General features: G+C 40.8%; 1 protein-coding gene across 1 annotated transcript in view; it reads right to left on the bottom strand.

The window, feature by feature from the left end:
• tbck (TBC1 domain containing kinase) overlaps positions 1-18,881 on the bottom strand; it is a 42,219-nt gene that overhangs the window by 15,594 nt on the left and 7,744 nt on the right. Inside the window, exons 20-23 of the mRNA XM_080463223.1 lie at positions 17,935-18,020; positions 15,851-15,887; positions 12,665-12,826; positions 3,804-3,976 (exon numbers count right to left, since the gene is read on the bottom strand). Of these exons, the coding sequence (XP_080319349.1) occupies positions 3,804-3,976; positions 12,665-12,826; positions 15,851-15,887; positions 17,935-18,020 (458 nt within the window). The remainder of the gene's footprint in view (positions 1-3,803; positions 3,977-12,664; positions 12,827-15,850; positions 15,888-17,934; positions 18,021-18,881) is intronic.

The raw sequence follows: 18,881 nt of genomic DNA on the forward strand, positions 1-18,881 counted from the left end.
TTCTAGTTCGGGACCGGGGCCAGATTTACCACCGGTTCTTTGTCTTTCCGCCGCCAAAGCCCCGGCCTATCAGGGTCTAAATGGGTGCTAAGCTGGTCCCACATCATTGCTGGACCTGACACGTCATCAGCTGGGGGCGGCGTTATCGCTACCTTCGAGGTGGAGGAGACGCTGTACTGGCTTTCTGAAATCTACAGCGAACACGGAGTCCCGGAGTGACTCTAGAGAAAAAAATAATAATAACGCGTGGGAACGAGATAATAAGTCTCTCCCTCAAGTTATGCCAAAGAGCAGATTTTCAACTTGACAGATGCTCTACACATCAACTTCTTCAACTGTAAAAACCTCCAAGTTGAGATGAGCCAAAAGAGCAAGGAGGACAAAAAGTTGAACCTCCTCATGGAGATCACCAAGGCTGAACAGGAGAAAGCGGTGGCCACTGTGCGGGAGGAGGAGGCCGCAGCTGAAGACGCTCCACATAAAAACCCATGAGAAAAAACCCATGAGACGCCAGTGGAACATCTCACGAGGCGTAATGTGAAGGATGCCCTCAAGAAATAGAAGGACAAACACCGACACAGATTTTATTCTGACCACACAGCCACATTACAATATGGCCGATATCAAGATTCTTTCCGCTGACAAAGCACATAGTTTGAGTTCAAACAAAGTAATGACTAAGTGGCTGAAAGTGATATATAAGCAAAGTGGTTTGCGTTTCAGTAAAATTACTTACTTCTTCACAAAGCACTTTTCAATTAATGCATCCATGCACAGATATCCAAAATGCTGACAAAATACTTTGCACAATGACAGTTTAACACAGTGAATTGATCACCGGCATGAACATGTAAAGGCTAATGGACAACGCTGAGGTTGGACACATGGACAGGGATTGGGGGACTTTATTGGGATTAGAAATGACACGTTCTGCCCACTGAGCCTGAACCACCTGAAAGCCAGTGTGCAACATCTGCATCGCAGCGGAGGTTTAAAATCTCCACAAGCTATTAAATAAGTTCTATTTCTCTGAAGCACAGTTATCGACAAAACGAGGAAATGTTAATGCAACACCTTGGTCACTTTTTCTCCCATGATAAATTGTGACCTTGTGCTGGGTGGGGGGGGGGGGGGGGGGGGGGGGACGACTGTTGACACACCGTCCACAACACTTGACTTAATAAATGTCAGAATGTTCCAGTTTATTGCAGGGATCCTTCATGTGACTGCATCGCATGGTGTCCATGTTGCAGATGAGCCTCTGTGATTGTGTGGAAGCCCAGGACAACGTATGGAAACCTTACAGAGCAATGTTCTGACAGACTGTTTTAACCCATTTACCAAATGTTTTACCCTTTCAAATTACAAATGCTCATGTTGTCAGTGCAACCTGGAGGCATTCCTGTTTTTTCATGGACATCCATTCTCCCGAGTTGTTGAAAGATCAGCTATGTCAGCTGTTGGGAAAACATCTGCTCATCCATATGGGTGGACATAAACCCTCCTCGTATTGTACCACATACTTATTTGATTGTTTAAGCGGGGCTTACACTCACCTAGTGGCCAAAGCATTGAGATTTTATTATCCAAAAGCCGCAACTCACGTCAGGCAAACAGTCAAAGGATCATAAAGTCCAAACACTGATTTTTTTTGTCCCAGTTGTATGAAACAGAGAGACGGAGTTGCACCACTTTCCAACACATTATGCTGTGTTTGCATTTTCATGTTGGTTGTTGTTGGTGGTGAGTGAAAGGAGAAGGAAAGCTTGTTTTCTGTTATTCAGTCACTCAGACCAATCTGAGAGGGCAGCGGCTGTCCAGTGAGATGGATGTACGTTTACTACTCGGGCTGAAAATCTGCTGACACAGCATTATGTGCTTTTATTAGAGAGTGGGGCAACAGAGACGCATGTAGCACAAACATACAGAGGAACGTACCTGTCATGCAGTTTCAGCAAGACCATCTATTTATTTATTTTTTTTAATAATCTTTCCCCAGCAGACCACAACCATGAAAACACACCGCTGCCTATATGACAACAGGTTTACAGTAACCACCAGAACTGCCTTTATTTGTGCTATTGTATGTCATTTATACAGATATATTCATATTCTTATCAAGGTTGTCTTCCAATATCCTAATATACACAATGAAACAGGATTTACTGGCTGTTTTGTTCTTTAGCATAGGTGGTTTTCTGTGTCTTCTCTATGTGTGTGGTCACTCCAGCTATAAGAGTGACATTTCAACACGGCGCACTCCTGCCCAAATGTTTCCCCAAGTAAAAGGTGGGGTGCACAAAGGTGTGACCAAAGATCAAACCCACTGTCCATACAAATGAGCCTCGGCTGAATGAGAACGATTACAGCAATCACTTGGGCACACAGCAGATAGAGCTGACAAGAGTGTTTGTGAGCTTTCTGGACACGATGCATTCAGGTGTGAAAGGCAAACAGCGCTGAGCAACGAAACTGAACCAAAGTGTTGTGTGAAAGACAGAGTCACACCGATAAACAGCCCCGAAAACTCAACATTCGGTCTGTGATGTTGGTTTGTTTTAAGCATGTGTCACTACGTGTGGAATGAAATTAACATCAAACACAAACTCGTCTTCAAGGCAAATGAACTCTCCTGCAGGATTAGATTAGGGGTAACTGAATTCAGTGTTCTTGCTTTTTGAAGTCTCATTCGAAATAAAATAAAATTACACTAAATTATATTCAATTGGATATAATTTGCAGATAGGATGCATGAAGAGAAAAACCACGACCTGTGGAGATTCTGAGAAATGTTCTGATCCTACTATTAAACAGAACCCAAGCTTAATCTTACATCTATTTTGTCTGTCTTTGCATCATCTCAAACTTGACATGGCAAGAATTTACACGGATAATTAATGTTACTGAGAGAATATTACCCAGAAAAGCACTGCAGGGGCTGGTATTGATTGTGTTCTTTTACTGCCATTTTTTTGCCATATTATTTTCACGAATGACATCATTAGAATTTACTCATTGACAGAATATAATTAGAACCTTAGAAAGTATGAAATTAGCTCAGTGCATTCATTTCTTTGCTATTACGGCACTAAAATGTAGACATGAAGAACTGGCATCTTCTCAGAGTCATACAGCTTCTTTTCTGTGAACCACGCAAGTCTATTTCCAAAAATCAATACAGAATTGTTTCCACAGAAGATAGGAGGAGGAGGAGGAAGGTCATTTTAACCACTTTGGAACAAACGTCCATTGTACATAGTTGAATATTACTGAATACATCTTGAGGTTAAAAAAATAAATACATACATATATTAAAAGCATGGTGATTTAATCTATTTCCAAAACATAAAAATAGCTGTGTTCATTAAATAAATAGCTATAACAAAGACATATGTTTGTGGTGGAGCTGTTCAGTAACACAATGGTAATTGATTAGTGTGGCTGATGCTTTTGTGGCTTTTTTTTTTTTTAAATGGTGACCGCTCTCCACGTCAGCAGACAATAATCATCTATTGTGTTAAGTGCTTTGCACTACTTAGCCTCTTCTCTTACATATATATTTAATTTAAACCTGTGTTGTGTCAAGGTAATGCTTCAAACAAACTAATAACTGTGCTTAGACGAGACAGCACATTACCTTGGACCAGTGATTGAATTTTACAGCACTAAGACGAGGAAAAACGAACATCTTGACAAGAATAAAATGTAGTGGTCCGCACTAGTCAAAGTTTAGAAAGCTGCTAAGCAAAATGTCGGTGGACTTTAAAATTCACAGAATGTGTTGAGAATGGGTCAAAACTCACCAGGTCTGTCCTGGGCATGTCCTGGTAGTCAGACGAGTAGTACGTTGCTGCTTTCCCAAAGCCGTTGTCTCCGGTGATTTTGGGTGGCTGAGCATGCTGTCGGTATGTAGCACTCCTGGGAGTCCAGCAGAAGAGGTTGATGGATTCACGAACGCATCGCTCAATGTCAATCTCTGCGCAACGGGGAGAAAAACAAGAGATTGACTACTAACAGTGGGCTTAGAGGACCTCTAATATCACCACTGTGGTTGAGAATTTGACAACATTCAATAAAAACAATGGCAAACAATTACTCTTAATGGATGTGGTTTAAAAAAACAAAGGTAAGGAATGACTAGAATGATTAAAGTTCATCCTGTTTATCCGACGTTCATTATTAAAATACTTGATGTAAAAAATTTAAAAAAAATAAAACTATTGAAAGATAATAGTTTACAAATATCTCAACATGTCAAATTATGAAACCTGCTGTATGAAAGTCATTCATTCCTGAGATAAAGAATTTCAGAATATGTAAATGCAGTGTGGGAGGTTCACTTGCAGAAGTGTGAGGCTTGACCTTGACATTTTCCTGCCGTTAATAGTTTTAAATAGTCATCCACCAGGGCCGGTGGCTCTTTCAGATGCTCATCCTTCAGCTGCTGTTTCCCATATGAGCGTTTGGACCATAACAAGTTTTCAATGCAAAGCTACATTTCTTCTCTTCCCTTGAATGCTGCTGCAGCAGAGGCAGCAGCCATCCTCCTCCTGCCTCTTGTGTTGAGGATTAGAGAACAGGGACTCACTGGATTAGCCAAGGATTTGGGTAAATTAGGAATTCTTTCCTTCACAAGTAGTCACACCGACAGTCTCTCTCTTTCATTCCACTCTTTCATGGCTAATAAGGAAGCCTGGCTAATGAGTGCTCCTTGGCATGACCCGCACCTGGCCGAGGCTTAAGTGAAATTATACAGGAGATGTATCTTTTGGCCTCTATCCCACAGCAGTGTCAAGGTTAAGGGGCTGTCAGCCCTCATGGGCCGGGACCTTACAAACTAAGTTACAAGGTCCATTCCAGTGAAAAACACACTGGTGGTCTCAGATTCCTCACCGGCTGGCTTGCAAGCAGTTCAGGGAAACACATTTTCCCTCCCCTGAGCCATCAATGCTGCATGCAATCACTCCCCCCTGCTAAAAGAGGCAGAAACGAGGAAGAGGAGATTGATGGTGGCTTTAACAAGCTCTGGGCTCAGCTGGGCATTCCAATACAGCCAATTCTGCTCCGGAGCAATTTTTCTTTTTTTTTGTCAGGTGAAATTACATTCTAGTAATTATGTATAGGTACTGATTGTGGGCTGTGACTTGTTACCACAAATAGTGGAATAGCATGATTAGTCAAGAGCAACTCGAGGGCTTTGTGGAATTAGATATTGGTTCAGTAAACGATAGACGTGACATTAATGAAGACGAGACTCTAAGTGAATTAAAAATAAATACAGAACCTCTATTGCAGTCTCGTGTTCCCTCCCTCAATGTTTTACCAAAGGCACGATAAAAATAAGACAATTCCTCACAGAATTTACAGCTAAATAACAGCGCTTGTAGCAATTAGTTTCTCCATTTTTTATTATATTAGTTATTCAACTGCACTGCATAATGACAGTAGTGTTATTAGCCACAATGGTTGGCACATGAGCAGTGACTGTCCACTAATGGGGGTTTGTCATTCTACCCATCTTCTACCATATTAAACCTCGGCATTATAAGCCTGGTGATCCCTGGGAAAACTATTTCCCCACCCCTGTACTCCATGAAACTCAGAGTCAGGTCCCATTTAGAGACAATAAAGTACAAGACTAAAGGCCTGCCAGACAAGTATTTTAGATGTGTTCAAGTCCACTTTGTGTGAGTTACCATTGACTAGTCTGAGCTCATAGCACAGTGCATGGTTCAAGCAGGCTAGTTTAGTTTTGGATTATTGGTGAAATTCAGGGTACTTGGATGAATCCCATGAAGACACAGGAAGAACGTACAAAGTCAAATCGAACTCAAGTTTCGTTTTTTTTTGCAAGAACAGTGATCACAAGCATTTCCATGCTAAACGATGCCGGCACATCTTATTAACATTGGTATTGAGGACTTTCTTCTGTCGAATTACAGAAACACACTTATGTATGTAGAAATTAATCAAAAGCAACGACCATATTTGATGTCCAGTTTGACAAAAGCCACATTGTAACAACTGAATTTCTATCATCTAACTGGGATATCAGCGTGAACCATTACATTCACCAGTCGTTGTTTCTTCAGCTGGAAATAGCAAATCAATTTCACCCCCTCTTCATGTTTGAAACATTTTTGTGCGAGACACCAGTCGATATTAGCGCACGACATTCAGCGCCCTTGAAAAAACATAAAAACGTCATCTGAAAAACTTGACACCTGGTCAGTACAATGGTTTTGTCATGTCTTGTATTAAGTTAGCAATGCTCCACCAATCATTTACAGGGTACTGATAGGGGAAAGTACCTTTGCGATTAAAAAAACAAAAGGAAAAGAAAAGTAGACTGTGTGCTGAAAAATGTCAATGCAAACCTTCTCAAACTAGCAAGGACAACTGAGCTGTGGAGGAAATTGTCTTAAACCTAGTCAAAGGGAAGACCGGCACCTTGAGGGAGTGATTCATGTGAATGTTGCAATGCTTCGAATTTCACCTTTAGTTTTTTTGTTTATCTTTTTCAGTCTCTCCTTATTCATAATTTTTTGGGGGGATCTTTCATATCTCATATCTGTTCCATCTCTCATTTCTGTCCCGTTGTTAGGATGTGGTCCTGTGCTCCTTCCCCTTGTTGACAAACCTCGTCCCCGACTGTTGTTTTTCTCCTGTTGCTTCTCGTTCCTCGCTTACTTTTCACCGTCCACATTAGGACCTGTGACCGCTCTTGAATTAAAGTATCTATCCATCTATCCTATAGTATGCACGTACTTTGTCTCACTAAAAAACTCCTGAATTTCACAATCAATGTTCCACTTCTCCTTCTGCTCCTGTTGTTTTCAGGGTGTCTCTGGGTGCAGCGTTGCCATCGGCAGTTTCAGTAACTCACGCCTGTTTTTTTCCCAGAGTTAAACGTCTATAACTAGAGCTCATCAGTTCTGTGCCTATCTCGGCTCATTGAAGCAGATGCTAATGTCCCGTGAAGGAAAATGCCGCTGCATCATCAGTAAACACATGGTTCCTGTCAGCCGGAGAGCCTCTCTGGTCCATTGTGAATCAATGAAGTCTCCGAACAGGAGAGAGCTGTATAGATTACTCCAGGCTACAAGACTAAGCAAATGGGAATCAACAAAAAGAGATTAATTGCCAACAAATGGCAAGCAGAGATGTATTGCTGACTCGGAGGCAAAATGTTGCGGCATAGATTACCTGTTTCGCATTTTGCTTTGTTTTTGTTTGGGTTTTTTTATCCAATTCAAACTCTGAAATAATGAGTGCCATTTAAATCAAAGAAGTTGCCGTCACTGTAGAAACATTCAGCAATACTTTCGTCTTCTTTCACAGACTAAAGATTCGTGCAGACATTTGTACGAGAGTATGTAAAAAGAGTGTATGTAATTCAAGTGACCACTGTGGGAACCAAACATACCGAACACTTCCTTTGAATCTGGATCTTTCGTCTTCATGTTATTGGCAACTATGGACTTCACCATATTATGCGTAATGGGCTTGTCAGTGACAATTATCATCACAAGGCCCATTTACTACCTGGATGGAGGGAAAGATGGGAATCTGAATCTTTAAGGGGGCACTGTCCTGCGACATTATTTTGACTGTTACCTTTTTTTTTTTTTTTTGACAGTTGCAGACAAGAAACCAAGAGGGGGTCTTTCTTTTTATCAAATCAATGTCAATTCTGCTTATGTATCTTCCCAAAGTTCACATGTCTGTCTTAACCTTATATCGAGTCAAGGGCTTGATGTAGACCATTTATCTTTTTTCTTTTTAATCCCTTAAACAGTTACCCCCATTAAATAAAGTATTTGATCATGCAAAAGCTACAATTGACAGAATTCCTGATGATGAGTCGATTACAATGAGTGACACACAAAAGTTGATAAGTAATGAGTATGTGTTGTAACTACAATATGTTTGTTGAGTGGCATCTTTTATCTATTACTGGTCATTTGAATAAGATGTTGTGTTTTTTTAGGGCATTGTCATTGAAAATCATATTCAGAAGTATTCTCTGTTATACCCATTTTTTTTTTATCTGCGCTCCATACAAAGTAGATCCTATATTTCTCCTATTCTATTATTCAGTAAGCAACAGGGAATCTTTTTTTTTTTTTGGGGGGGGGGGGGTACATGCAGCTCCTGTAGATACAATCACGTGACGCTTGTGGAGTCTGATCTGAAACAAATGGATTTGAGCTACAGTTGCATGAGGACATCAATTCTACACTCTTGATGGCAAAAAGGAGCAGGTGCAGGCCACAAATCACAGAATATCTGTGTGTGTGTGTGTGTGTGTGTGTGTGTGTGTGTGTGTGTGTGTGTGTGTGTGTGTGTGTGTGTGTGTGTGTGTGTGTGTGTGTGTGTGTGTGTGTGTGTGTGTGTGTGTGTGTGTGTGTGTGTGCGTGTACATATGGTGAGGCAGAGCAGACAGTGACCTTCAAAACTATTCTCTTTACAAAGACTGTGACACCTTTAAACAACCTGAATAATTCATTTCTATCACAAAGCTAAACCTGTCTTTGTTTTGCATTACACAAATGTGAATGTACGTAATAAATGATGTAGTTATCAAATTATACACTATTTGATATTAAAAGTTGGGAAAAAAAGTGTAGCCACGTGTGTAGTTACATAAAATTATCCCTTTATGACACCTTAGTATCATCAACAAGTGTTACTTGTAATGGTTTCAGTTTCTTTTCAAACACATTTAAACACAGTAAAAACAGTACTTTTGGTAAAGTACTGTTGATATAATCTTGAGAGACTTCTTTTGTTGTGCCAATTTTTGATACATGGACAAAAGTATCCGTATTTATTTTATTTATTCATCCAAACAATCGTATACATGTGTGCATTCTGAATCCTACATTATAAATGCATCAACACAGTGACATAATAAGAATGAGCTAACTAATTATCTGAAGCCCCCTGAAGTCAACTTTACATTTTGAGCCATTATTCAAGATGGATTACAGTTAATGTGGGTGGCTTTTTTTTTTTTGTTAAAAGGGTTGGTGGTGGAAATTGCAGTAAGTGTTTGTCACAAGTTGAATTGAACGTGGATCCGAACATGGCCAGGGGCTTAAGTAAACAAGCCGTGTTAGACGCAATTCTATAGCTTGGGATTCAGTCCTAATATAGTTTAGAAAGAGCGCCAGACACCACACGGAACTACTCAGGTATACACAAGCTGCGATAATGAGACTGGCAGTGAAATACAGAAACAAGCAGAAGCAGTCAGTCAAAGGGAATTTTGCCAAAGAAGCTGACTGTCACTTTAGGCCAACATATTTTACCTTTATAAGGAGAACTGTCTCTCCTCTGCCTTCTATCTCAATCACATGGATCTGTTGGACTTGGAAAAGTAAAACACAGTGAAGTATGGCAAAAACTAAAATTGGGCTGTAAGTTTACAGAGTGCTTCAGTGTCCCTTTCGGACAAATCGTCCTAGTCTCTATTGGTTTTAAAATCCCAATGTCATTCTGCCTTTCAGGAAGAAGAAAAGGGGAAGTTGCATTCAGAAATGGATCTTTTTAAAGAAATTGTTTGAGCTATCCTCCAGCAAGAAGTGCTTTCTGAAGATGTACATTATGAATGCTGCTCTCGCACCTTATCTAACTTTGCTGTAGTAATTACTGTGAGGAAGAAAAAGAGACATTAAAAAGGTTCACATTAGGGGACACTGTGTCTTCATTGTGTGGCAAATACAGTTAGAAAAAAACAAAAAAACCAGATGCACTATGTCAGCGTCTGACAAACTGAGATCTGCACAATGAAATCAGTCGTTTTTGGTGGTCGAAGTTGTTTAAACTCCTAGTTTTCTTTATAAATAGCTCACATTGAACCAGCCAAGTAACAACAACCAACACAGAGGCGTACTTGATGAGAGAGAACCCTTGTCAGATTTATTGGTACCATTTATGTCATTTCTGAAATCCAGCTCGTGTCTTTAAATGTCTTTTGTACCTATCAAAAATACTGAACTTGTCTGTGTTTAGGGTTTTGGCACTATACTGTCAAGACACATTCAAATTTCAGTTTTGACCAAAGATTTATGATTGGATCAAGAGTCATTGCTGGACAACGATTTGTCTTTTTTTTAAACCCGTTTTTTGCAGTAGGATGTGGGCATTGTGTTACATTGATCCCTTTAAGTCTCGAGTTCCTTGTGCTTGTGTAAGCACATGACATACTGGTCTTTACAACCTTACTTTTAATTGGCTTTTAACATGCTACCATGATGAGAAATCCGAAGCAGGTGACCATATCTCTGTTGTATGCCATTGTGTCCTCTGTATTTGTCTTGTGTTTTTAAACGTCCTCGTGTATACAGATGTCCTCTCCTGCTGCTGCACTAAAAATGTACCTCAGGGTATAAAGAAAGTCACCTTGACCTCGATCATAAGTAATCCGATTAAGATGGGGTCATGTAAACACTTCTATCTGATAAAATTGGAGCCGATGTGATCGATATTTCAATTGGATAAGAGTAGAGGCTGTAAACCTGTTTATGATCAGCACATCAGATGTCTTACTGTCAGGGCTTTGTGTGGATATCCGTTACCAAACATCACTATATAATCCTTTTTTTTTTTTTTTCTTAAATGAAAAAAAGCACAACGAGTTGAGTTGAGAGACAAATGTGAAACAACAGAGATCGTTTGTATATGTCCGAAATAGCTAATGCCACAGTGCAAAATATTATGAAACGGATCCACTGACTGGATCGAATGATATTCTTGGTGCGTATAAACCTGCATATCAATCTGATCACGCCACGTAAAAGGGACAAATTATTCAATCAGATGTAAATGGAGCTATCGAGTCTGGTTCAAAATAAGGGATGTCTCTAATTGAAAAAAATAAAATAAAATAAAAAAATGTCTTCACAAAAGGAAACAAAACAACCAAAGTCCAAAACCGAATCAAATCCTGAGGGGAAAAAAGGCAAGGATAAACACAAGTGACACAGATGAGGAATACAGGGAAACTGGACAAGACGGGCAGGAAAGAACAGGCCTGGACTGGACTGATGAATCTGACAAAGCACAGACCTGGGGGAGACACCTTCATACACACTCAGCAACAGGAGCAGAGGAGGATACGAGAGCAGAGCAAAAAGACACTGAGCACAAGCGGGATGTGTCACACCAAACAACAGGAAACATGAAAAGGGGGAAAGGCGCAATCCCTACCAGCAAGGCAGTCACAACATGATGCAACTGCCACCCTATTTAACAGTATTGAGGCTGCAGTTTCATTATAATTGACAGTGTCACTGACAAACTTAATGTACTGTATATAATCAGAATCAAAGTGAAAGTTTAAATATCAGCTTTTCTGAAGATTTCACAGGGCCCTCTTTTGTTTCCAATTTTCATGCCGTCCACAAACTCTTCCCTTTTGTCCATAATCAAACCAGCATTCATCTCATGCAAAAGCTATCAATGGCGCAGGGGTTTCTTATTTGCATGCTCGAGAAACCAAATTAGAATAATCATATAGGAACCAGTTAATGACTTGTTGAACAGCAGCTGCTGGCTGAGCGTTATTGACGGTGCAGTTATGTTTGCAAAAATAGATTCGTCTTTTAATCAGGTTCAATGCATAGTCTGGAAAGTACGGTAATTCTTAATGAAAAGAATAAGCTGATCCATTTGTGTAACTCAAAATGAGTGAGACCTACTCAGAAATCTCTTTTTGATATGCGTCATCCCACCTCCTCTTCTCACACATCTCATCTTTGCTTTGTGGTAACATGACTCTTAAGTGGCGTGAGGAGATATTAAAGAACTGTGATTTGCAATGTCCTTCATTGCTTGTAATTATTGCAAGGAGGGGGTGGGGTGGTGGGGGGTGGTGGTGGAGGACAGGACAGAGACAGCCATACTGAATGAAATATATCTTCACGAATTGTAAAACCTATTGCATAGACGCTTTTTTTCACTCACTCTGAATCCCATTTCCAACCATTATGCCATCATCGTCTGTTAGTGCAGCATTTCAGAAAATGCCTCTGTGTTTTGGCATTAGCAAAGCAGGTAGCTGCCTCAGGCAGACTGCTCACCTTACATTTATATGCTGAACCATGACTTTACTTATTGTTTTTTGATTCGTTTCTATATCTCGATTCCTCGCATGACTAATCTGTATTTGTGCCAGTTATGTCTCCTAGTTAATGCTAAATTAATTATATTGTACCACAGAGGCTAAGCAGTCCACAAAGACGAGAAAAACGGACAGAAAGCTTTGAATAAAGATGATGTAAATGTTGAACAGCCGTAGAGGTTGTGAGCAGAATATTCCCAGGGTGCACAGATTGACTGTTTAACAGATGCAGAGCAGTATGAGGCGCTCCTAGAGCACATCAAGGAAGGAGTGTGTCTGTATAGGGGGGCAGAGCTGTCTGTTTCCAGGATATCATTAACTCAGGCACATCAGCACACATCAGTACTCTGAGGAAAGAAACACTGTCTGCAAGAAATACTGGGAACCGACACAGATGGACAACCTTTCAATCTGGTTTAGAGAAGACAGAACATGATATGTCTAAATGGCTTTCAAATGTGGGATGGGTGAGTTGTTAAATGAAGAAAGAAAGATGGGAGCATATAGATCAGTCCACATAAAGTACAACAGTCTTACCTGGCAGGTCAGAGAAAAGTAGAATGCATTCGTTGAAGCCATTGGCCAGGAGACGCTCTCTGAGCTGCTGCAGTATAGCCACGCCGATACAGAAGGGGAACGAGGAGTTACCCAGGAGTAACGTGTCCCACAGGTGGAAGATCTTGTGCAGTGGAAAAACATCTGTATTCCAGGTGCAAACATATACACAACAAAGCGGAGATTTTACAAAATGGCTAACAAGAGTGCCTGAGGAGATAAATCCAGAGAACAATAGTCAATCTGAAACAATAGCAAGCAACATGCACACAGTGAGCAATGATGGATCAGTTTGTATATAATGAGTCAGATTTGCATGTGCATAGCGCTCTTACTTAACATGGCTCTCCGGCTTTAAATTGGGAAGCTCACTAAGCAAAACAGTACATTGGCAGAGATGCCTGGAGGGATATTTGATGAGGGGGAGGCAGCTGGGAAAATGTTTTTAGGTGGGTGTTGTTGTGGGAAAATGACAGGAAGAACATCAGGGGGCTGAAGCGCATTAGAACAAGAAACCTTCACAGGCTATTTCAAGCCAAATAAAACCACATCCTGGTAGTATGTCCCAGTACGGCAATTACTGCAGTCATACTACTTTCAGTATCCTAAAATTTAAGGTTTCCCTTCTGTTCAGATTTATGCATCCGAATCATATTTGTCCACCTGTTTATATCATCCTGGGGTTTGTTAAGGTGGATACTAGGCAGTGGACATGTGTGTGTGCGCGTGAGTCGAGTGTGACTGTGGTGAGGTTGGCTGATGGGAGCAGGAACGTTAGGGGAAAAAAAAAAAAAAAACTCTTGAGGATCTGCAGCGCATTAGCAGTCAGCAGAGTAGACTAGTGCATGTGAGTGACAGGCAGTGTGTCTGTGTGTGAATGGAAGATGACCCTCCAACCTTGTCTAGTATTGGATTGGGGACATTAGCAGTCAGAAGGGCACACCTCCTGAATACTGGACACATAAACTGCCCCGGGGGAAGGATCAGGGGTAAAAGGGTCACAACTTACACTCTCCACCCTAGAGGTGGCCTCGATGTCAGTGTGAATGTGTGTCTATGTGCTGAGCGGAAAAATGAAAGATCCCACCGCAGAGTGCTGAATTCAGATTGATAAATGAATCGGGTACATCCAAAACAATGTGGCGACAGTTAGTGTAAATCACAGATTGCGTTGTATCTGTAAGAGTGTTCAGACTAGCAAAAGTCTAATGCAATTATATGAATGCAAAACAAAAACTTATGTAAACCTCCTGCATGCTGAAACTGGTTGAAAGAAATACAGGTTAATTCCAATTTCATTTGCAACTATTATCTATGAGCCCTAATAATATGCTCCTATTTCAGAGAACCTGCACCATGTGGAAAGATAAAAGTGTAATGCTGCCATCAACTGACAGGCTGCATGCTGAGAGCAGATCTAAAAAAAAAAAAATCCTTTAATGTACCTTTGATGCAACGCAGAAGGTTAAAGGACTTCTACGTGATGCCACTAATTGGCATCAACAAATACGTTCAGGTTTGCACTTGAAAGCAAAAATAATCCAACAGCTGCTGGAGATACTTTTATTAATATTTGTCAGATTTTCCGAAATTATGAGGAACTCATCACCAAGTGACCCAAAGCTGTTCAGACCTAAATAAACCTTTTAAATTTTAGTTGAAGACTTGGAAACCAACCACATTCTTGGCTTTATGTTCTATAACCATACATCCTATTTTTACATGCTTAGTGCAATGTGTTAGCCGTGAAACGGTGAATAGCGTGACAGTTGCATGGTAAATCAATGTTTGTACGTTTTTTTTAACATAATGAGAAATCCTCAGAGAAACGCTGGAATTTCTGAATATCGACATCTAAAATTGATCAAACACTGACAGGACTTTAATCATTTGGCAAACATGCGCCAATCAATAAGGAGTGCCTCCAAGCTTAATGACATCAAAAGGTAGACTGTCACGGCGCTCTACTCGCTGCAGGATTCCAAAAAAAAAAAAAAAAAAGAAAAAACTTATTAAATTTCAGCCCAAAACAAACCTTGAAAAAGAGACAGTCCTCTGCTCACACAACTTCTCACAGGGAAAATAAATGCTTTGACTCTTTGCATAAAAGGTGAACAGATAGAAGGTTTAGTGTCACCCAAAAATGGAAAAGATCCAGAGGTTGGTGGTGCAAAAATCAACTTCAGGCACTCACAATCCATTTTTAGTCATAAAATACATCAAGTCCTCCCTAAAGCTCTCCTTGGAGCGGCAATCCTGCTGATAACTCTTGATGCAGTCTTAAAATGTATTTAATCCATAATAATTGGCAGCTTTTTATTTTTACAATTATGAAGTTAAGCGCACAGAATTGATTTTGTTTTCCACGTCCACCCAGTAGATCTTGATTTACTGCACACGTTCCTTTTTAGAACCACCTTCAATCATTCGGGTCAGATTGAATTAAATGTAAAATAAAATTCAGAGAATCATAATTAATATAAAAATATTAATCTCTGGTAACAAACATACTCAAAAGGTTATTCTGTTGTATTTCACAAAATATTTCAATCTCAATTGTATGCGTTCGATTCATCACACTGACAGCCAGGATTAAAGCTGTCACTTCAGATTATTACCACTGACGCACACACATGCTGGACAGGATGGCGTAACATGCATTCATGCTGAAATATTATATTTCGCTTGTTTTTCTTCGCTCATTAAATGATTTTACCTTTTTGGAGACACAATACAAGATTGCATTTTCCTGAATAACATGATCATTGTTGAGATAAATCAGCTGATATGATGGGATTGATGAAGACAAGAAGACATAAAATCAAACTTTGACTAATCAGCTCTGCATCAGAGCTCTTCAATAAGTAAAAAAAAAAGTGAAAATCTCCAGTGGAGCATGTCTGACGGACTGAATCTTCTCTTTTCAGGGTTGGAATTAATTAGCGATTGCATTAAAAGGTCACAGAGAAGAGAGAAGAAAAAAACCAAAAACAAAACAAAACAAAACACAAAAAGCTACAGAAACATCCATACTGGGGCTGATGCCCTTTTCAGTCTCTTTTATTGATACTCTAATTGAACCAGTTTCAAAATGCCCTTTGAAAGCTTTGAATTAAACTCAGTGCCGTATCAGGTCAACATTGTGAGTCTAAAAAAAGCACAACTTACGTGTAAACATCGTTAGGAACCAGGGGATAGCGTAGAGCTGTGTGGGAGAGAGGAAGGAGGAGAGGAGGAGAATAAAATAAGATATACTGCGAGCACGTTTATGGGATAATATTGCTTTCAATTCTGTGTAACAGTCAGTAAGTCAAAATAAACAGCTTATAGCTCAAGTGAAATGAATGTGCTGCTTCTCTACAGAAGAGACCTCCGTCTTTAGGAAACGCTGCACACATGGCTGCACTTCTCCGCAGCCTCTCAGAGACTGAAACCGCAATAAAGAGGAAACTGCTGAGTTTGGTTATTAGTCAATGGGGAGAAAGCTAACAATGAATCTCACTATACCAACCTTGTCATCTCTCTTTCCTTTCTCTCCTACTACACTCTCTCTCTGTTCCACCACCTCCCCGGGAGGAAATGCATAAAATTGAAATGAAAGCGTGCACACACGTGTACACATACTGACACACACACACACACACACACACACACACACACACACACACACACACACACACACACACACACACACACACACACACACACACACGTTCCTCCATTAACCAACTGTTCGAACACCTGCCAGTTGCTGGCTACCGCCACCGGAGCGCCGCAATATTCAGCAACAAAGAGTCTGGGGCAGAAAAAACTGGAGCTTATCTCAGCCAGTTAATTGATAGCTAATTGCGCGGGAGCTGGTGGATGTTCGGCGGAGCTCTCGTGTGCCCGAGAGTGATGAACAGAAGAGAAAGCCTCTGCACTCCCAGTCTCTTCCTCAATCGCAGCGGCTCGGCAGCAGGACTGCGAGTCCAGCCAGATTGGATTAGTGTAGGTGTAAATGGCAGACCCAGGAGAGGAAATGTGGCCAAATTGAAAGTGCCCTGAATTAAACCACTGGCTGCAGGCAATCTGACTCTCTGCCTATAGCATCACTGGAAAACCACAATGCTTCCAAGGTATACTCGTGGTCTTGGCATGCTTTGCAGGGGATTCGCATCTTCTGACAGACAAATTGTGTTAATCTAGCCATATTTTGAGAAATAAAAATCAATTCATGCTGAAACGACATTTGGTAGGGCTGATGGATTTATTGCTTCAATAAAACAACAGTTCGGAGCTTTCTCTGATGTTCACAAAGAAGTAAGAGATTTATAGTTGGTTAGGTCTGCAACTGGGATTGACATCAGGCATGAAAGCTGTACCAACAAAGATTGCTCCAAAATTATGCTGGCCTCACAGTGAAAACAGGCATACAAAGTCTCTTTAGAAAAGCAAGTACTGTAAATAAAACAGTCAAGACAGCATGCCTTTCTTTTAACAGCCAAGTCTGAACAACATACAGGCGGGAAACTGAAAGAATCAAACCGAGATCTGGGAAAGATAGGACCTCCATAAAGCATAGCACCTTAGCACCAACATGTACGAACATCATTTCTTCTTCTTCTTTCTTCCCCCCTCCCCCCAAACAACATTGACAGACAATCACCAAGCAGAGGTCGGTGATTCACTCGCACCATTTTGGAGCTGCAGCATCAGAAGCTGTGGCTTAAATCCTTGACTCCTCTCTGATAAAGACCCCACTTTTCATTGGGTAATGTCTCTGAGGCTGGACGGCCGATGACACACATTCATCAGCACACCAACTGAAACCCTGGAGAGGCAGGAGAGCCTCTAACCTTGTCACTGTCTGAGATGAGCTGTAAGAAGAAAGCCAAGGGCAGGAAGAGGTGGCACAAAGTAAGAGGAATAAGGTAAGCCTGGCAGAGGACAATTATTAAGTGTGCCTGGCAGACATTAGTTGCTGTATAAATCACCAGCAGTGGACTATAGGGGGAACTTGACCCTGGCCACAAAGTCTGGAGATGGAGACAGTGGAACAAAAGATGTCATTGACAATGAAGACACATATATAGCAATCTATGGGTTTGCCCTTGACATGGAGCCAGAAACTAGGGATAATGTCCCACTGTCTTCCACTTCCCATTAAAGATAAAGTTGCAGTAAAAGACAAATGTTGCAATCCTAGTGTCTGCTTTACTGCTGCCTGCTGTCAACAGTTTGTCAGGTCACATGCACCTGCGGTAACTTACATCTGGGATGAAGCCAATCTCATTTAGATGGTTGCTGAGCTCTGGGTCATGGAAGGCAATCATTTGTGAGAAGACAGTCAGGTACTCTGAAACACAGGCAAAATGGGCTTAAGTGAGCCTAACCAAAGTGTTTCACAAGTCAGTGGCGAATACAAGCGACATCCCCGTTTACATGAAGTAAATACATTCCCATATTAAAACATTTGTGTTTATGAACTTTACATTGCATTTGATAGCTTGTCTGACGCCGGGAATTAGTAGCGTTTAGGACTTTGTTTCACTTCCTGTGTTTTGGGTGTTCACAAAGACACACAGAGGGAAAATGCAGCACGTCGCCTCCTGGCACTCTGTGCATCCTCGGAATCCAACTGCTGTACATGCTGAATTAAAAACTCATGCAGCGTAAAGCTTTGCCACCGCCATTCTTCACAATGCAAGTCAACAAAGGAGCCCTGACCAGACAGATAAACATTAGCGCGCTCTCCGGGGCATCGAGCAGTGGAAAGACACGATAATAGTCACATTCCCCACAGAGTTCAAGAGGTGTATGGTGCAGCTGTTTATCAGTCACGTAGGAATTGCTTGTGACATTTCTCTGCAGGCATTTGCAGTTTCATTTGTTTCCCTATCTCTAAATGATGTGGCTCAGCTGCAAACTCCATTAAGAGAGACTGAAATTAGTTTTCACAGCTTAGGAGCAACATGAAGCCAAAATTTAATCAACACTGAGCTGATGGCCGATGCTCTGTGCCAGCTGATGATAATTTTGTTTTTTTGAACTTAACTGAACGCTCTGACCATGTTTAATACTTATTACTTAACTTGCAGAGGCAGTTTACAGCATTAGCTCAATAAGACTGGACGCCTTAAGTGGAAAGTTGTTTTACCGAGAAGGGAAACAGCGTGTGTAATTTATATTGCAAACAGGAGGAACAAAAATATTCATG

Source organism: Lipophrys pholis (assembly GCF_963383615.2).
Source record: "Lipophrys pholis genome assembly, chromosome: 5".
Classification (NCBI taxonomy): Eukaryota; Metazoa; Chordata; class Actinopteri; order Blenniiformes; family Blenniidae; genus Lipophrys; species Lipophrys pholis.